The 21,441-nt window shown below is 37.7% G+C and overlaps 1 protein-coding gene and 2 gene segments (V, D, J or C); 1 reads left to right on the forward strand and 2 right to left on the reverse strand.

Annotated features, from left to right (window-relative positions):
- Positions 1-1,710: 1,710 nt before the first annotated feature.
- LOC121656441 (immunoglobulin kappa light chain-like) lies at positions 1,711-15,795 on the reverse strand. Its single transcript, XM_042011433.1, has 5 exons — positions 15,771-15,795; positions 14,162-14,432; positions 13,067-13,178; positions 3,210-3,243; positions 1,711-2,203 (listed from the first exon to the last, which is right to left on the reverse strand). The coding sequence occupies exons 1-5, from the start codon at positions 15,793-15,795 to the stop codon at positions 1,875-1,877; spliced, it is 771 nt and encodes a 256-aa protein (XP_041867367.1). The 3' UTR covers positions 1,711-1,874.
- A 2,213-nt stretch (positions 15,796-18,008) lies between these two features.
- Positions 18,009-19,524, reverse strand: LOC121656443. The segment is given in 3 exon segments: positions 18,009-18,488; positions 19,103-19,184; positions 19,468-19,524. Coding segments are annotated over 3 exon segments (465 nt in total).
- Positions 19,525-20,369: 845 nt separating this feature from the next.
- LOC121656705 lies at positions 20,370-20,864 on the forward strand. The segment is given in 2 exon segments: positions 20,370-20,422; positions 20,530-20,864. Coding segments are annotated over 2 exon segments (384 nt in total).
- Positions 20,865-21,441: the final 577 nt, after the last annotated feature.

Genomic DNA, 21,441 nt, shown 5'->3' on the forward strand with positions numbered 1-21,441 from the left:
TTTTGAATGCCAGAAATGTATATTTGTAAATTTTGAGTTGTTATATTGGTTTCCCTGGTGAAAATAAATGAGTGAAATGGGTATATATTTGGTTTTTGTTAAGTTGCCTAATAATTATGCACAGTAATAGTCACCTGCACACACAGATATCCTCCTAAGATACTAAAACTAAAAAAGCCCCACTCCAACTTCCAAAAATAATTAGCTTTGATATTTATGAGTCTTTTGTGTTCATTGCGAACATAGTTGTTGTTCAATAATAAAATTAATCCTCAAAAATACAACTTGCCTAATAATTCTGCACATACTGTATAACTTGACCAAATAAACATCCACATATTTTAAAACTTTTCACACATGAATAACTCTAATTTCTGTGGAAAAAGATCTCATTAGTATATTAAGGAAAGTCATTAAATCGGATTTTCTTTCTGAATAAAAAAAAAAATAATAAAATAGCTAAAAGTGAGAAAACTGCTGATCTGATTTTAGATGAACTTGTTCAATTAGGATTTAAATGATTTGTTGCCTTCATGAACTCTGCAAAATATAACTTCTGTCACTCTGGTGATAACGAGAAGTCCTTTTATTGAAAATAAAGATTAATTAAAAGACCAATTTCTTTTTTTCCACATAGAGAATCTGTCATATGCCTTCAGTCTAAAAATGTTTAATGTACATTACTTTTCCATTTTTTACATTTCATAAAGTTTTTTTTTTTTTTAAGATTTTATAAAGTTACAAAGTAACGCGTTAAAGTAACTACATTATTTTTGGGGGTAATGAAGTAAAGTAATGCATTACACCTAAAATATTGGTACGAAAATTACTTTACTGAACTACAGTAACGTGTTTTTCTGCGTTACTCGAGCCGTGTTTGCTATGTGTAAAGTTCTGATCTGTTTTAAGTGGTACGCGCATGCTGCTGCCTGTGTGTGTGCTTGCCTGGACGTTGCCATAGAGATCGATTTGTGTGACGTAGCTGATTGTGCACCAACCAAGGAAAATGAAAAATGCAGCTGGAGACGGAGACAGGGGCTTTTGGTCAGTGGCGATATTCACATTATTTTCAGTTCAGTCCAAACTTGTGGAGAAAGATCCTGCTCGCCGGTCAGTGGAAGGAGTCCTTCAGCAGCCGACCGCCTAAACAAGCTGTTTTTTTAACATTTCCTGGAGCGCAGCAGCCGGTAACGCAGACAGAAATTAACAAGCTAGTTGCAGGTTCATTGTAGGAGACATGATCCCCCTGTCGACTATTGAATCGCCGAGGTTTAGAAAAATACTAAATAAAAGGATTATGAGACAAGTGTGTCCATTTCTTCCCACAGACAGGAATATTGTTCTTACGGTTTTAAAGCCATTTTGATTACAATATACAGTAAACACTGTGCAGTCACGCAGTGATGATTCGGCTATGATGTTTGTTCATGTCTACATGGTGGATTAAGAAATTGTAAAGTAATAAGTAGTGACGTTACTTTTCTAATGCAGTAACTAGTAATTTCATTACAATTTACAGAAGTAATGAGTAACTAGTAAATAATTACTTTTTAGACTAACTACCCCAAAACTGGTCATTAAATCAATGTATCTCTGATATCACTATTGATTAATAAAGAGAGAACATAAGTGGTATGAGATTTACTTTTAAATATTTTTATTATTATTAATAACATCACCAGAGTAAAACCAGTCACATCACTTCCATCACTGAAACATTATTTGAAGAAGTTTTTATTCATTTGAAACATAAAAATAATACACAACACCATAAAAAAGAAATATGTAAAATTCTATGGTGAAAGAACAAAATAGAGGAAAAGAAAGAAAACAGACTGCAAAGTGTAAAGGAATCAGATTCCCAGTGTGTCAGGTCAGTACTGGGAACACTGGTCTCTCCTCAGTGTCTCTGAGAGTGGAGTCTGGGAGCCCTGGGTGGCCTCACAGGTCACAGAGCCCACCTTCCTCCACTGGTCTGCAGGGACCCTCAGGGTGCTGCTCCAGCTGTAGTGGCCGTCCTTCTGCAGCACCCCGGGGCTCCTCCTCTCCTCATAGCTGCTGCTGCTGCTGCCGTCCACCTTCCAGGACAGACTCCAGTCTGAGGGGAAGCCCTTGTTGGCCAGACATGTAAGTGTGGCATGGCCCTTCTTTATCTCCTCACTAGAGGGGGGCAGCACCGTCAGGGTGGGACGGACTTGACCCACTGCAGAAAGAGAGGACACGTTGCAGACATTAGATGAAACGCCTCCTCAGAGTTTCACTTCCTGCTTTTAGTTCAGTAACCATAGTAACGGACAGGCATCACTGCTGAACCACAGCAACAGACAGGTTTCAGTACTAAAGATAAAAATGTTCAAGACATTTTTTAGATGTTTTCAGCTTCTTGTGATTCACTTTGCTTCAAACTAAAATCATAGATTAGAATTTAAAACCAGATCTTTCACCTTCACACCATCTTGAGACTTGTCTGCATTATTACATAAATTCTTCACTGTTTTCACAAATGATTATTTTTATATCATTTAAATAATGTAAAATCTTTCACATCTACTCTTTCCTCCTCCCCGTAGTAACCACTACAATATGATGACATTAAATCAATCTCCCACATGCAGTGATGTAAGTAAGTAAAGTTTATTTATAAAACACTTTTCACAGATAAAAACCACAAAGTGCTGGACATAAAATAGCTGCATTAAAACAACATAAGTTTCATAAAATAAATATTAACCATCAACAAAAAGTTTTCCTGACTAAAATAGTTTCCAGCTGCTTTTTAAAAGAGTCCATGGAGTGGACCACATGGAGGGACAAATGTGGAACTTTCTACTCGATACGTGACGACATGGGTCAGTATATTTACCACATTTCTGGTTAAAGACACAAAAACTTCTTCTGATGCGTCTGAAATTTTCTTTCACATAGATACTAAGTTTGGACAGAAAAACTAACTAGTTTAAAGAAAAACTTTAACTTGTTAAGTTAACAGATTGAACATGTTAGAAACTTTTTTGATCAGTGAGACAAAATAACACAGAACAATATTACTGAAGATGGTTTTAGTGTTTCCAAATATAGAATCTCCCTTTACCAAAAAAAATTACACCAATCATATAAAACCACATTTATAGATTACCAATTTTCTGGTTAGTAAGTAAAAACTAAACAAATGTTTATATTTGCATTTATAAAGAATTAAATGTACTTACAGTTAACATCCAGTCTGGTTCCTCCACCAAAAGTCCACCACAGTGATACAAACTCATTGAACCGCCGTACAAAAACCTCTGACTGTACAGAGACACGGTTCTCTGACTCTGGAACAAACAATGCAGCATGTTTTTATTTAGACATTTATTCATTTTCCCCAAAGGCTTTGTTTTTATTGAAAATATGACCAAATAAATCTGATTTAGATAAAATTTAAGATGAAACTAATCCACTAAATGACTCTGTAAGAAATATTGTGAGAATAAAGTAGAAATAACAATGAGTTTAAAAAGTCCACTGGGTGAACATGGTTGTGTTGGTGGAGTGGATTTTAATGAACTGCAAGATCAGCAGTTTGATCCCAGAATTTTCCATAATCCTCATCATTGGACACTGAACCCCACATCGTCCCCGATCACTGTTTTGTTACTGTAGAGAAAAAATGATGCATTCAGTACAAAGACTATATGATAAGTAGCGCTGGGTGAGCTGGTAGATGAATGAGTAGAAAGTTCAAATCTGTTTTGTAGCATTTAGATAAAGATTAGGAGGCATTATATGTAAACTTTTTCTCTACAACATAAACTCTCAAATGTTAATCTGATTCTAAAATTATTACAACAATATTAATATAAACTAAATTATTCATTGATAATCATCATCAGATTGATCCAAGTCACTGTTGGAGTGAGTCAGCAGATTTCCATAGAGAGCCACTTTGCATCAGCAGCACCATGCTCCAGTGCTCTGGGAGAGTTTATAGTCCTGAGAGTTGAAGACTGGATGACTGACAGCTGTCCTTCATGACAACAGAAGACACAGAAATCCTCCTCATGAAAAACATGACTTTGATCTGCGTCCTCATCTGGACTCTCCTCTGCTGCTGCTTCACAGGTAAAGTCCAGAGAATCAAACTCCTCTCCTCTATGAACATCCGTCCCTCTGAAATGAAGCCGACTAAACCATGAAGCTGCTTTATGTTTTTGTCTCTGTATCCTCAGAGTCCAGAGGACAGGTCACAGTGACTCAGCCTGCAGCAGTGACATCTGATCTGGGACGAACCGTCACCATCACATGTAAAACCAGTCAGAGTGTTCATCTTCATAGCAACAACCAATACCGTTTAGCCTGGTACCAACAGAAAGATGGACAAACTACTAAAATCCTCATATACGATACCAGCAGCAGAGCATCAGGGATTCCAGGTCGTTTTACAGGCAGTGGATCAAACTCTGACTTCACTCTGACCATCAGTGGAGTTCAGGCTGAAGATGCTGCAGTTTATTACTGTCAGAGTTATCACTACATCAACAGTCAGCGTGTGTTCACACAGTGAAAAACAGTTGTACAAAAACCTCCCTCAGTCAGACTGAAGTGAAACTGAACTGACTGCTGCAGAGACAGATACAGTTCAATGAACAGTCACAAACACCAATGAACACACACTCAAATATTCAATTATTAATTATTATATCTCAGGGGCTAAAATTAAAATAAACATGTATCAGGACACCTGTATGGTTTGAAAACTATCTTGGTGGACACACAATTCTATATAATTATAGACCTTTATTTTATAATATTTATTCATTTTTAATCAGATTTGTAGAAAGAAACAAGGAGCATCAGAAAATGTTTGTGACCTTTAAAGGGGCTCTATTCTGCTCATTTCAGGTAATTTATTTTATTATGTGAGTCCACAAGAGCAGGAATTAATGCAGCATTTTTCACAAACCCCTTTATTTATTTTATGTTGATTCTTTCCGTAGGCCATTAGATCATCCTCTGCCTCTTAACGTCTAGAATGAGACTTTTCAACTCTGAACAGCATCAGAACCGTATGATGGAATTCTACATTAACAGCCAGGACTCGTTCACACAATGAAAACCAGTCGTACAAAAACCTCAGACAGTTTGTGGAACAGAAACTGAACGAACTGCTGCAGCTAAGACAGAAATAGCAAATATGGTTATGCAAATACAGTACCAGTTAACACACCCATTACATTTAATGGGTAAGTGTGTCCAGAGTTTTGACTGGTCCTGTATCTTTAAGTCAGTAAACATTATTTTACAGTTTGATAAAAGCCTAAATATTTAAAGTGATAGTTTTTATTTTGTTGTTCAAGTAAGATGAAGTTATCAGTGAAGAATGAGACAAAAATACTAAAACATTGGGATGAATGTTATGTACACACACACACACACACACACACAAACAAACAAAAGATTATTTCTATGAAAGTTACTTAGGTCTTTTCCTCTTGCCAATTTGATACAAAATGCACACCACTGAAAACCTAATCTAATAATATCCCTGCAACAACACCACTTTGCACTTCTTCTTTCTCAAGCTGTTACTCTGCATTTGTAGAGTGTTGAGTTTTGCAACATGGTGTTGCCTCAGCTTGTGAAAACTGGACACATTCAATGAGGCTGAAGTAATGGTTGTCAATGCCATCCTGAGTTTTAACAATATGGTGAAGATCAAAACCTATGTTGACCCTGACAACATGGCTGACCAAAGGAACAGTTTACTGATGTGCTGCAGATGAAATGTTTGTAGAGCAACGGATGCAGTGCTCTGCACCTTGACTGCACCTGTGCTTGGAATCAGCAGGCCTCTGTTGGTTTTTAAGGTCAGTAGGTGGCAGAGGTGTGGACTCGAGTCACATGACTTAGACTCGAGTTAGACTCTAGTCATAAATTTAATGACTTTAGACTCGACTTGACAAATTTATAAGAGACTTGCAACTCGACTTTGACTTTCACTGAATTGACTTTTGACTTTACTTTGACTTTGGCCTCTTAAGAACCCCTCCACCGCCCCCTTGATTTCCTGAAACAAATGTTTTAATGCTGCTCCATTAGCTGCAGCATCAGCACCTTCTCCTAATTACCCACAATACAGAGAATCCTCTTATCCAATCAGGTAGCAGGAGACAGGGTCAATCAAGAAGAAAAAAAGAAAAAAAAGTCATGAAGTAGCAGAGCAGCAGTAGTGACAAAATGGTATCAAAGGTTATTTCGTTCACTTACAGGAATTACGAGGTTGTCAATAAAAAAAGCATTGCAGTGTGTAAAACATACGGGCTTAAAATTACAGACAGGGACTCAACAATGTCCAACTTTGTTCGGCATTCGAAGTTGCACAAAGAACGGTAAGTCAGTCATCAAAGTTTGCAAGTTAATGTTAGCTTAACTTTAGCATGGCGTTCACAGCAATCCAATGAGCCCACCACAAAGTAAACATTGTTTTTTCTCTGTAGCACACACTCTGTTTCAGTCAGTATACAATTATAAGTTTTAGCAGACAAGTTTGCAGTCTGCAAAAGCTACGACAGGGACAACCCACGATAGGACAACCCACATGTTAATGTCATTTACTGTTCTGAAAGTTTCCCTCCAACTGCTGTTGTTATTTTTTTTATACTGATAAACAGATACAGTTGTCGAATTAAAGATTAATACAGAGCTGGCTTGGCAGTAATGATTTTCTTCTGTAAACTAATCAGAAATATTCAGCTGTTAGCTTGCCATTTTGAATGGTAAACACTTTCACTGCTGACTGATTAAAATTACAAATGCACTGCAGTCCAAAGACATGCGTGTTAGGTTGTGATTTAAATTGCTCCAAGCTGATTGCTAATGATTTGGCTTTGTGTGCATGTCCAAAGTGCAACTCACCTCAAAACCAATGTCAGCAAGGATACTAGTGATCAAGTTCAAAAATTAATCTTGTGACTGCTTATTTGTAAAATTATGAGCTCTTTTCAGAATGATTTGTATATATTGTTGACAAATTAAATTGGCAACAAGACATCAGTTTGTTCAATGTTAATTTGTAAAATGTTATGCTTGTTTAAATGCTCTTAATTAAATTATTAAACATTTTTCTAAGATTCTTCATAATAATACATATTAAACTTACAGTTTTGAGGAATACCAGATGAACAAAAAGATCATAAATGAACCACTACAGCCTTCAATCACCCAATTCATGGACACCCAGGCAGGAAAGTACAGCATGAGTCATCCTCAGCAGAAAGCTATAACCAACGCAGTACCATCTGATTTGATCATTGATTGCAACTTGCCCCTGTCCATCATGGAAAATAAGAGCTTTTGACACTTTCTGACTGTAGTTGACAGTAAGTACAGCCCAGTGTGTCGTAGGACATTAACATCAAAAGTTGAGAACCTTGCTGCTGAGAGGCGTTCAAAATTAAAAACTCAGTTGAACAATACAGACCATGTTTCAGTCACTGTGGACATTTGGTCAGATCGAAAAATGAGGGGATTCCTTGGTGTCACTGTATACTATTTAGAGAAAGATGCGGAGGGGATACAGTGAAAGTCCCATCTCTTGGCTTGTGACTGCTTCAAAGGTTCAAACATAGCTGAAAGAACCTCAGAGCATTTTGAGGCCATATGTGATGAGTACAACATTAAAGATAAATTGGACTATATTATCAGTGTCAATGCCTCCAACATGAACAACAAGTGTTCACTGTGTGCTTTCTCACTGAGCAAAGAGATGAAGTTCTTGATGACCCAGAGCTCTGGCATGACCTAACCCTGGAAGATCAACAAGCTGTAGATGCTGTGATGTAGAGAAAACAACCTTTGCAGTGTTTTGCACACACTCTCCAGCTGGTGGTGGGTGATGGTCTAAAAGAAACAAAAGTTGCATGTCCTTCCCTTTCAAAGTTATCAAAACTCAGCTCACTGCTTCACACAAGTACAACATTTAAAGATGCATTTGATGCTGAATTTGGGGAACAACGTGGCATCCCTGCTGCTGTCAACACAAGGTGGAACTCAATACTAAGACAAGTGAAGCCTATCCTACAATGTGACCATCTAAAGCTCTGTCATGTTCTAGACAAGGCTGACCACAAGGAGTTGTCATTCACGGCACGGGAATGGAATCTGTTAAAAGAGCTGGTGGACATCCTGAAACCTTTTGGAGAGGCAACAGATCTGACACAAGGGGAGAAGATGATCACAATCAGCTCTGTTGTTCCCTCTGTGTTGTCCCTAAATCACCATCTTGAGAGGCTGAAGCCTCAAGTGTGTCTCCTGAACAGCCTGATCAGAAGTCTCCAGGCATCTCTGATCAGAAGATTTCTTGGAATCTTCATCAATGTAAAAATGACCAAAGCACAAGATAGAGTTACTACCCCTTTTCAGATCCAGTCTACATGGAAGCAGCTGCCTTGGATCCAGCTTTTTCCTGAATGTGGGTGGAGCACCATGTTCTGGTCAGTCATGAAGTCAAAGTGGAAGTGGCACAACAAGTGAAAGATAAATCTATAGTTTAATGTAACTTTTATTTCTTGTTCTACCTGTTACACTACCTTGTGACTTTAGCCAACTGCATCACCAATAACTAATGAGCCATTTATTTCTTTATGTTTGTGTCTTTTACAGAACTAAACCTCCGAGATGTTGCAGATTTTGAGCACCCTGCACCCTCAGTTGATGAGAGAGCAAGAAGACCTTAAACAAGAGTACAGGTTGTTTGCTGCATACCATAAGAGGCAGAAGAAGGATGATGCGGCCTCACCAGCTCTCCAGCTAAGTCACTATCTTCCCATATCAGAAGGACAGAATGCCCTCTTGTTTTGGGCAATCAACATGAACACGCTTCCTTCACTTTTCCAAGTGGCCTTCAGGGTCTTAGCAGTGCCTGCCTCCAGTGTTCCAGTGGAGCGAGTTTTCAGCCACGGTGGCATCATACTGCGGCCCATCGTGCACAAATGACTGATCGACTCTTATCTAACTCGGTCTTTTGCAAAAAGACTTTCAAGTAATGTGGAGCTCCTCCAATACCTACCCAAAGACATGATCCCTCTCTAATGATGATTTTTTATACTGGGGAATAACTTTTTGCTTTATTTAGGTTTTAGTGATTGTTGATGACTGCCAAATATTCATACAATCTTTAGGTTTAAGGAGGTTGTCTTGAAAAAATGCCTTTTTTTCTTTTATTTATTGTTTAACAGTTAAGGTTCAATTATTAATAGGTTAAAGGACAGATAAACCAACAGAAGACAAAAAGTTGTATTCACTACGCCAATATGGGATTTGTTAAAACCATAACTGAACAGAAATAGAAATAATGTCATCTGTGTTAATGTTTTACAGGACTGTGTTTAATAAACTCCCTTGAACTTCCAAAGTGTTTAAATAAACAAGCACAAATTTCAGAAATTTTTCTTTTGCTTGTTTGTTTTAATTTAAATTTTCAGTCATTTTTTAAAACAATACATCGCATTTGATGATGTGCTCATGATGTCTTGGCTGTGACTTAATACTCAGTGGTAATGACTTGTACTTGACTTTGGACCTGACTTGTGTTGTGGAATTTTAGTTATCAAAGATCACACACTAAGTGAGAATCAAACAAAGTATTTTATTAAGAGCTGATCAGCAATGAGAATCACACAGTCAAAGGTTTGGCTGCGTGAGTCTGGGGAGGTACATGTGTGCTTGGTTAATATAGAGCCAGAACATGAGTTGATAACATCGAGGTCGAAGGTCATTGTAGTAAATTCTTCTACATAGCTGATAACATTGTAGGGAAATGTAAGGAGTGAAAGGGGGAAGGGGAAGGGAGAAGCTCACTAAATTCTTATCTAATGTTAAGGAGTAAAAGGGGGAAGGGAGAAGCTCACTACATTCTTATCTAAGTACACAGACATACAAAGTTTAGGCTACAAACTATAAGGGTATATGTATAATTTTTCCATTACACTTGGGACTTGACTCCAGACTTGATTAGAGATACTTGAGACTTGTGAGTTGCAAAATATTGACTTGGTACCACCTCTGGTAGGTAGCTATCACAAAATGATGCTGGCACAGCCTCACACACCAAACTGTTTCCACATACATCACATGAAAGCTGCCTTATGACAACAAAACCTGCAATGTAATCCAACACATTCTCTGTTAGGGCTAGTTGGCAGGTAGCTATGGTTCAACACCAAGCTATCGGCACTCTCAAATGGAGAGGATACAATGTCAGAGTCCTCAGCTGGTACCACAGACAACATGTCCACAGCTGACAGAGACACAGTGTCATCCTGTGCTCGGGCGTTGCCTGTTGTTCCTGGAGAAATGCCGCAGTGGACCATGAGCCGACGGAAAACACTCCGGAAGTGAACCACAATCAGGTTGTTGTTCCATCCTCCTGAAATAGCTTAGTCATGTACAAAAAAAAAAAAAAACTAAAAATATTTCAAGATTAAATAGAAGTAAGAAATTTATTTTCCTGCAAGTGATTTTTTTTTCTTTAACACTGAAAAAATCTATTTAATTTGAACAAATTAACCTTTCAGAACAGAAAAGGAGAGGTGTGATTAATTGATGCAAATGTAATCTGGTAAGTAGGCCTATGCATCTTCACTGGTCTCACGATTCGATTCCATGATGCATCATGATGCATCACTGTCTGTTGCTTCCTCAGTTTCCTTTATCACTGAAAATTCCTTTCTTCATCAATAAATACAAGCAGTCAGATAATTACGGACTCCCTGTTTGTAATTTTTCACAAATCAATCTGAATGTCACAATGTTAAAGTCACATCATCAACTATCTTTTAGATAAAATTTCAAACTTGAAATTGAGAGAAAGGAGACACTGAGGAGTTTAGATGAAAATCCACCTCAGTGTCTCTTTTGTTTTTATATGTCAGTAACTATAGCAACAGACAGGCATCACTGCTGGACCACAGCAACAGACGAGTTTCAGTACTAAAGATAATAATGTTCAAAGACATTCTTGACATTCTGTAAATGTTTGGTTCTCTAAGCTTTAGATGAAAGAAATGTCCAAAGAAATTAAAAAAAAGCTGAACAAATAATAAAATGTTTATTTTCAATAGGACAGTGATCTGGACTCCAAGCACACCAGTAAAACACATACTGGTGGAAGTCAGGAAGAATAAGGTTTGGCATTCTAAATAATCACAGACCTAAAATATTATTTGGGAGTATATACCATCTTTCTCCAATTTAAAACTCCATTTATAAATAGGAAGATGGACACATATCTTATCTGAATGATTGAGGGCCCTGTTGGAATGAGTCAGCAGATTTCCATAGAGAGCCACTTTGCATCAGCAGCACCATGCTCCAGTGCTCTGGGAGAGTTTATAGTCCTGAGAGTTGAAGACTGGATGACTGACAGCTGTCCTTCATGACAACAGAAGACACAGAAATCCTCCTCATAAAAAACATGACTTTGATCTGCGTCCTCATCTGGACTCTCCTCTGCTGCTGCTTCACAGGTAAAGTCCAGAGAATGAAACTCCTCTCCTCTATGAACATCCGTCCCTCTGAAATGAAGCCGACTAAATCATGAAGCTGCTTTATGTTTTTGTCTCTGTATCCTCAGAGTCCAGAGGACAGGTCACAGTAACTCAGCCTGCAGCAGTGACATCTGATCTGGGACGAACCGTCACCATCACATGTAAAACCAGTCAGAATGTTGATGTTTGGAGTGGCAACCATCGTTTAGCCTGGTACCAACAGAAAGATGGACAAACTACTAAACTCCTCATATACCATGCTAGCAGCAGAGCATCAGGGATTCCAGGTCGTTTTACAGGCAGTGGATCAAACTCTGACTTCACTCTGACCATCAGTGGAGTTCAGGCTGAAGATGCTGCAGTTTATTACTGTAAGAGTCTTCACTACATCAACAGTCAGTGGGTGTTCACACAGTGAAAAACAATCGTACAAAAACCTCCCCCAGTCAGACTGAACAGAAACTGAACTGACTGACGCAGTCCACTGAATACACACACACACACACACACACACACACACACACACACACACACACACACACACACACACACACACCCACACACACACACTCTAACAGACACCATTGCTTCAATAACAAAAAACACTTCTGAAGAAAATCTTGGATAAAATCTTGATTCAGAATTTTTCTAATCATCATCCACAATTTACCAAAACTTTTAAACAGAATTAATTTGAACAAATTTGTCACAGTCACAGAGAAAATTCCTGTATGTGACCTTTGACCTCAGCTTCACAGTTAATTTGAACAGTTTTAATGTTTGTAAATATATAACTGGGGAAAAGAATTTAAATCTCAAAAACATGAGATAAAATTGTTTTATGGAAATATATCTAAGTGTAAATCAGATTTAAATCAGATTTTTTTTATTGATAATATTAAATGAATCAGTGATAGACAAAATTATTGACAGTGATGTTTGACCTCATATTTACAGTAAAACGTAAGAAACCACGAGTTCAAAAAACCGATTAAAGAAAAAAACATTTCATAACAAGAAACCTAATTATTAAATATAAGTAAAAATAAATAAATAAATGTCTCAAATACAAAACCATTATACTACATATGATGAAATTCATCATGTCTAATCTGATGTCATAAGGCTGCAACAGATTTAACATTTTTAACAATTAACACATAAATTATCGTCGTCATCTTTCAATTTATTCCCCTGTTCACTGAAAAGCTGAACAACTGTAATATATGGAAACATTCATCTGATGAAGATGTTCATGAAATTTTATAAATGTCCAGATACATTAATGAATGAATCATGAAGACTTGAAGAAAACTCACTTGATTGCTGACAGTTGTTCCTACATGGAGTTCAGACAAATTCATTTAACTGTACCTGAAAGATAAATTTCATATGTTGTGGTTCTGAACTACAATAAATTCCTAGAATCAGCATCTCTTCACGACACATGACTGATTTACTCGGTGAAATGCAGCAGTCAGTTCAATTTCTGTTCAGTCTGACTGAGGGAGGTTTTTGTACGACTGTTTTTACAGTGTGAACACATCTTTACTGTTGATGCTATGAAAACTCAGACAGTAACAAACTGCAGCATCTTCAGCCTGAAATCTGCTGATGGTCAGAGTGAAGTCGCTCCCAGAGTTTGTTCCACTAAAAAAAAATCAGAAAATCCAGACTGACGACTGAAACAAGCAGCTTTCACCTTTTCTCATCTACACCTATCATATAAAAATGATTCTCTTCATTTTAGATGTCTATCATTTGTACTGGATTTCTTTTAAAATATTTTTCTTTTTATTCATGTTTTTCCAGGATCATCAGGTCAAGTTACTGTCATTTAGATTCCTGGATCTCAGTCTGTTTCTCCAGGACAGACTGTATCTATCAAATGTAAAGTCAGTCCAAGCACAAGCTACTGCATGAGGTGGTACCTTCAGAAACCTGGAGAAGCTCCTACATTTCTCCTTGCATGTGATAAAACGTCTGGTGGCCTAAGTACAACAAGCTCCGCGAATACTGACTTCACTCTGACCATCAATGGAGTTCAGGCTGAAGACGCTGCAGTTTATTACTGTCAGAGTTATCATAGCCAAGCTGTGTTCACACAGTGGAAAACACTCGTACAAAAACCTCCTTCAGCCAGTCAGACTGAACAGAAACTGAAGTGTAAGAAAAACTGATGTGGTTCATTGAAGCCATACAATAAACCTTATACAGCTTTAAACAGTGTTAATATAAACAGCTCAGTACAGAACACTACAGTACAGTCACATCTGGAGAAAGTAGATGAAGTCAGTGTAAAGAAGAGGCTCTTTATGAATGTAGACATTTTAAAACTGGTGTACATCCTACATACTTTCATACAACTGTACGTGTTGAAGCCCAAATCAGACACCGAAAACGAGAGTTAAACACTCGGTAACCTGCAGCAAAGAATGCAGCAGGACGTATCTGTTTGGTAAATACTCTGCTTACCAGCTATAATCCACTATAATGTTGTTTGCTGTCCTTCACTCACCTTATATATAGTAAATGTTATCAGCCAGGTATTGATGTTATTTGCTAACACTTTCATGCATTGTTGCATGACATCGTTAGCTGTATTTCTTGCTATTCTTGCTAAGCTAATGTACATGTTGATTTGTTGACATGACGACACAACTAATGTGTATGCAAGTTTGTTCACGCAGTAATAACATTTTGTAAGTTTCCTGATCTGGATGGGAGCTACATTGGGATCCGCTGGGCCTTGAGTGAAGCGTGACATGTGCTTCACAGCGATCTCTTTCTTTGGTAGCATCTCATACTGAGCACTGAGGTTGTCTGGAACTGGAAGCTTCTTCAGCTCCTCCACAAATGTGGCAGGATCAGTGAAGAGAAACCTCATCAGCTCACTGACATACCCTAAAAAAAGAAAGTTTGTAATGTTGACTGCACTTTGTTTGCTTAGTTTCTGCAGAGCTAACATGATTCATAAAGTAAAATTCAAAAGCTGAGTGACTACATATAATGGCCTATGGAGGCGAAAGTGGTGGTTTGCGTACGGAAACAAAGTCTACAGCACCTGCTGCTCAAGTCTCGGACTGAGAAATATCGATTTATTATATTCGATTTTGGCTCATTTCAGATTTTTTGCCCACATGACTCATACAGATTTTTTATTGACGGACTGAACGATGCAAATCTGCAATTTTTAAACTTCAACTGGTTCCTTCAAAAACCTGGAGAAGCTCCTAAACTTCTAATTTACTCTACAACAAACCGCTAGACTGGAGCATTTAAAGCCTGGTACACACATAACAATTTTTGGTCTGTTTTTGTCCAGATTTTGCCTCTTGGACGGCAAATGCCCGATCATGGTGAGATTTCCCTGTGCAATTATCATTTGGTCTGTGGTGTGTTATGAGCCAATTTGTCCCGATAATCCGCTCCGAAACGGGTCATAGCCGATAATCGGAAATATTAGGCATGTTTAATATTTCAGAGCCAATTTCTGAGGAACGCCGATGACTTGTGCATTCTGACTGTGAGGATGGTGACGTGAGCTGGAATGTAGCCAATTAGAGAGCTAGCTGGCTGGGGAACAAGGAAGTAAATAACGTCTGTGTTCACACCGTCTCCAGTCTGTTATTTTTTCTTTTCTGTATTTGTCTATTAACAATAGTTCCAAGACCACCATCATTCCCTTGTCCTATATATCCTCTTCCATGCTGTGTGTTGTGTTTTCCGGTTGTTACTATGTTTCTTCTTCTTCGTTTTTTGCTGGTTGTTGCTATGGTCCTTTTAAGTTTCGAAGTTTGTTTGGCTTGGAGGACTAGATTGTAGATGAGTTGCGGGACAGCATTGTCGTGTGTGTTGTTCTGTGATTATATTATTGGAGCAAACCGCACACAGTACGATCAAAACAGATTCTTTTTATCTTCACATGTGAGGTCTCAACCAGATAAAAAAAATCTCATAAGATTAAAAAAATTGTTACGTCTGTACCCGGCTTAATCGTTTTAGTGCAAAAAGCTCCTGGAAATACGGATTTCCCTCTGACCATCAGTGGAGTTCAGGCTGAAGATGCTGCAGTTTATTACTGTCAGAGTTTTCACTACATCAACAGTAAAAATGTGTTCACACTGTCATGATCACGGTTTATGTTCTTGGTTTTTGGTATTTAGGTTCATGTTTAGTTCTGTGTTGTTTTTGTGTTTCTGCTCAGTAGTTCACCTGGTCTGATTTGCTCATTCACCTCACCTGTGTCTAGTTTCTCCTTCAGCATATTTAAGTCGTTGGTTTCAGTTCTTCTTTGCTAGTCTGTTGTTTAATGTTAGTTGATGCCATGTTTGCTGTTAGATGTTGTTACTGTTAGGTTTTAGTTAATTCCAAGATTTGTTAATGTTATTAGTTTAGTTCTGTTCCATGTCACAGATTTTGTGTTATGTGAGTTCAGATTTATCTTAATAAAGTTTTTTACCTGCATCATTCAGCCTCCTGCCTTCTTAAGCCTGCACTGGATCTTCATCCCCACCATATCAGGGCAAAAAAAAGTTGTTCAAAAACCTCCCTCAGTCACAAAATGAACTGATTGCTGCAGAGACTGATAAAAATTCACCAATAACACACACTTAAACACACTCATAGACACATTGTCCCATCAAAATTAATATAACATTGCAGTTCAATTTATTCTAGTTTAAAGTTATTTATCGTGTATTTAAATGTAAAATTATAAAGATTTTTCTATAAATCACGTCAGTTTTCCATCTTAGTCACAGAGATCATCACGAGGTCTCCAAAACCATGACGACAATAATATGACAGAAATGTCAAAGTCAGTCTCTGATTTCACTAAAGATTTTACATACTTATGATCACATATCAAACCAACCTGTTCTTCAGTGTATTTAATTAGATATTTCTCTAGCTCAGGATCCATGCATAAGCAGCACAAATTAAAAGATAAACACAGATCAGCTGTTTCAAAATCTTTCTAAGACACAACCAGATTAATTACTGAATGTTTCTTTCTGATGTAATCTCCTGTAACTAAAGCAGTTTTATTTTACCTTCAAAGCTAAAACCTGCATCATCACATCTGGGATCAGCAGAGCAAAACTTTCTGAAATAAGTGTGCAGCATCATGTTCCAGGTCTGAGGAAGAGTTTAAAAGCTCATTAGAAGTTCCTCTAACTCAGGGCTACTCAATTCGGTCCTACGAGGGCAGCAGTCCAGCAGGTTTTCCATGTATCCCTGCACCAACACACCTGAGTCAAATTAATGAGTCATTGTGTAGAACCTGATTGGCTGTTAGAGCGACCTAATTTGACTCAGGTGTGTTGGTGCAGGGATACATGGAAAACCTGCTGGAGTGCGGCCCTCGTAGGACCGAATTGAGTAGCCCTGCTCTAACGTATTGTTACGTCCCCCCCCGCTAGGGTACAGGGAAAACGCAGCAAAAGAAAATAAAGAAATAAAGATCCGATGTAAAAGGAAAAACAAGTATTTTATTCTACACAAAACCAATTCAAAATCCACAGTCACAAATCACACCGGGAGCCTTAAAGATAACAGAAATGATCCTATGAAAGAAAAACCCGGAAAATATCTACAATTTCAAATGAACTAACGAAAAGTGTCCTTCTTCAGGTATTTATATTTAAACAATAACACAATGCAAATCAACCAGGAACCCTGGGATTAATACATTAAGAAAACAAGAAATAAACTTAACTGAGAGAGAGTCTTTTCACAACTTACAAACAATCCAGAAAACTCAGCTTCCAATTTCACCATCTATCAGTTTACCATCCAATTCACACAGTTTCTATCTCAGACCAAAGCCACACTGCAAAAACAGATGTGTCAAAAATGACACATCTCTATTTGCAGTGCACCCTTGGCGCACTGGTGTTACCCAACCACACAGCCGCCCCGACAGGTTGACAATGACCAGCGTTTATGGGTGAGTAGTCCATCTGGGCGGTCTTCCGGGTAACGTCGTCATCCAATCCGGCGACCGGAGGGAGGGAACTTGGAGGGAGTCAGCAGCCAATGCTGGTAGTGCTGCGGCACAGCAGTACGGCGCACTCTGCATGCTCTGTGAGCTCGGTCCAAAAGGCCTGGGGCCATAACACGTATTGTGGTTTCCTCATAGTTAATGCACCATGTGGCCTTTCATTAAACTATTTTAACATGAATGTTTATATGATGACACACTTCTTGCTAATATTTAACATATTTTAAAATATTTAAATAGATACACAAACTCTGAAAATACAGAAAAATTCTGTAATTTTCAGTTTAGAAAACCTGAAATTGGATTTATTATTATTTTTAAAAAGTGTTAAACACAGCATTATGATTTTTCTTAATTTTATGCAACTGGTGGGATTGTTTTTCAAGATTCTTTTAAAATTTTATAAAGAAAAAAAAAACTTTAATGAAACACTTCCCTTCATCAAAAAGGTTTTTATTAAACTAATAAAATCTCAGTTACAAAAACAAAGAAAGACTTAAGAATCAAAACAACACAAAGATTAAGTGAAAATAAAATAAATCAGAACTTAGAAGAAAGGAACAGTGTTTGACACTGAAGAAGAAAAGCTGTGACAGAATAAAACCAGGATCAGATTCCCAGTAAGTCAGGTCAGTACTGGGAACACTGGTCTCTCCTCAGTGTCTCTGAGAGTGGAGTCTGGGAGCCCTGGGTGGCCTCACAGGTCACAGAGCCCACCTTCCTCCACTGGTCTGCAGGGACCCTCAGGGTGCTGCTCCAGCTGTAGTGGCCGTCCTTCTGCAGCACCCCGGGGCTCCTGCTCTCCTCATAGCTGCTGCTGCTGCTGTCGTCCACCTTCCAGGACAGACTCCAGTCTGAGGGGAAGCCCTTGTTGGCCAGACATGTAAGTGTGGCATGGCCCTTCTTTATCTCCTCACTATAGGGGGGCAGCACCGTCAGGGTGGGACGGACATCACCTAGGAGACACCAATCAGATTAGAGGACAGGAACCACACAGCTGTCAATCAAACAGCAGACATCTTTACTGTGAGAAAGTTGATTTTCTCCTTTAAGAAGTTTCTACCAGATGTTTTCCTGCTCCAACAATCACTGACTCACATTGTTTCACTTCCCTTTTAGAAACCTCTCATGCATTTCAGCTCAGAATCAGTTTGAAAAACATTCAGACTTTTACATGTTTTTACTTTAATTTCAATTAAAATGAAAATAAATAAATAAAAACAAAAAGCAACTCAGAAAAATCTGCAACTAACAACTATATGAAAAAATGCTAAATAACTAAATAATTTCCAGATTTAATTGTTCTGTAGTTTTTTTTTAAAATGTACTTTTTCTGTTTTAGAAAAAGTTTTAATGTTAAAAACAAATGAAGCCAAACAAAAACTATTAACATGGATTTTCATAGAAATGTGGAAGAATTTTAGTAAAGCTGATCTCCAATTAAGTTTAATGTAAATATTTCTTCTTAAACAAAAGTATATATATTTTTCTATCTACTTCAGACAAACATTAAAGCTGAATTAAAAGCTGATTTAACGACACAGCCATGTTAAATAAAATCTAGACTTACTTCCAAGCTCCAGTCTGGTTCCTCCACCAAAAGTCCACCACAGTGATACAAACTCATTGAACCACCGTACAAAAACCTCTGACTGTACAGAGACACGACCGTCTCATATATTCACACTGAACTAAACCTTTGAGCCACAAGATGAAGTTATTAGAACGTTTTTCTATCACCTCCAATTCCTCATGATACATTATATTGTTTCCTAAAATGTCAATATTCTTTATGAAGTGAACGTTGCATCTCAGTGAACAAATTGTTCAACATTTATTTAGTAAAAACATTTCTTTGTTATTCTGATCATGAACAGAAAATGTGAAAGATGAGAATTTATCTTCTAAAATGAAGCAGAATGAAGTTTTACTTACTTCCAACATCCAGTCTGGTTCCTCCACCGAACGTGTACCACAGTGATACAAACTCATTGAACCGCCGTACAAAAACCTCTGACTGTACAGAGACACGGCTCTCTGACTCTGGAACAAACAAACTACAACATGATTGAATGATGTATTTTCAGGACATTCAGCTGATGTAAAAACTTTAGATGATACAGTGCAATAAATTTCCATCATTTATATTTTTATCCAGAAATTTATTCATTTAAAAAATAATTAAAATCAAATTTAAGATTAAACTAATCCACTAAATGTCTCTCTACAAAAAAAATAATGTGAGAAGTTGTAAGGAGAAAGTAGAAATAATGAATTTAAAAAGTCCACTGGGTGAACATGGTTGTGCTGGTGGAGTGGATTTTAATAAATTGCACGATCAGCAGTTTGATTCCAGGATTTTCCATAATCCTCATCATTGGACACTGAACCCCACATCGTCCCCGATCACTGTTTTGTTACTGTAGAGAAAAAATGATGCATTCAGTACAAAGACTATATGATAAGTAGCGCTGGGTGAGCTGGTAGATGAATGAGTAGAAAGTTCAAATCTGTTTTGTAGCATTTAGATAAAGATTAGGAGGAATTATATGTAAACTTTTTCTCTTCAACATAAACACTCAAATCTTAATCTGAATCTAAAATGGTTTCAACATAATATTAGTATAAACTAAATGATTCATTGATAAACATCATCATCATATTGACCCAAGTCCCTGTTGGAGTGAGTCAGCAGATTTCCATAGAGAGCCACTTTGCATCAGCAGCACCATGCTCCAGTGCTCTGGGAGAGTTTATAGTCCTGAGAGTTGAAGACTGGATGACTGACAGCTGTCCTTCATGACAACAGAAGACACAGAAATCCTCCTCATGAAAAACATGACTTTGATCTGCGTCCTCATCTGGACTCTCCTCTGCTGCTGCTTCACAGGTAAAGTCCAGAGAATCAAACTCCTCTCCTCTATGAACATCCGTCCCTCTGAAATGAAGCCGACTAAACCATGAAGCTGCTTTATGTTTTTGTCTCTGTATCCTCAGAGTCTAAAATCCAGGCCACAGTGACTCAGCCTGCAGCAGTGACATCTGATCTGGGAGGAACCGTCACCATCACATGTAAAACCAGTCACAATGTTTATGTTTATAACAGCAAACACTGTTTAGCCTGGTACCAACAGAAAGATGGACAAACTATTGAACTCCTCATATACTTTGCTAGCAGCAGAGCATCAGGGATTCCAGGTCGTTTTTCAGGCAGTGGATCAAACTCTGACTTCACTCTGACCATCAGTGGAGTTCAGGCTGAAGATGCTGCAGTTTATTACTGTCAAGGGGAATTTCCTTCAAGCAGCTTTGAGTTGTTCACACAGTGAAAAACAGTCGTACAAAAACCTCCTTCAGTCTGACTGAGACTGATTCAGTTCACTGAACAAAGAAAAATATACACACAGCCACACACCCACACACACACACACACACACACACACCCACACACACACACACTCAAACACACACCATTGCTTCAATAACAAAAAACACTTCTAAAGAAAATTTTGGATAAAATCTTGATTCAGAATTTTTCTAATCATCATCCACGATTTACTAAAACTTTTAAACAGAATTAATTTGAACTAATTTGTCACAGAGAAAATTCCTCTATGTGACCTTTGACCTCAGCTTCACAGTTAATTTGCACAGTTTTAATGTATGTAAATATATAACTGGGGAAAAATGTTATATCTCAAAAATATATCTAAAGATTTATTCCTCAGTCAGACTGAAGTGAAACTCTGTGAGTGGGTTTGTGTCTCCAGAGCTTTAATGATAAATTAATACTTTGGAGGAGAGCTATATGAGATAAAATAGATTTTATGGAAATATATCTAGGTATAAATCAGATTTAAATGAGATTTTTCTTATTGATAATATTAAATGAATCAGTGATAGCTGAAA

This window comes from Melanotaenia boesemani, chromosome 17 (assembly GCF_017639745.1).
Source record: "Melanotaenia boesemani isolate fMelBoe1 chromosome 17, fMelBoe1.pri, whole genome shotgun sequence".
Lineage (NCBI taxonomy): Eukaryota > Metazoa > Chordata > Actinopteri > Atheriniformes > Melanotaeniidae > Melanotaenia > Melanotaenia boesemani.

Excerpts from the sequence above, each read along its gene's own strand:
- LOC121656441 (XM_042011433.1), bottom strand. The coding sequence starts at position 15,795 with ATGCTGAAGGAGAAACTAGACACAG. Across the intron at positions 3,244-13,066 it reads TCAACAGTAAAGATGTGTTC|ACTTTTGGTGGAGGAACCAG; the intron begins ACACTGTAAAAA and ends TCACTGTGGTGG. Across the intron at positions 2,204-3,209 it reads AACCAGACTGGATGTTAACT|TGGGTCAAGTCCGTCCCACC; the intron begins GTAAGTACATTT and ends CTCTTTCTGCAG.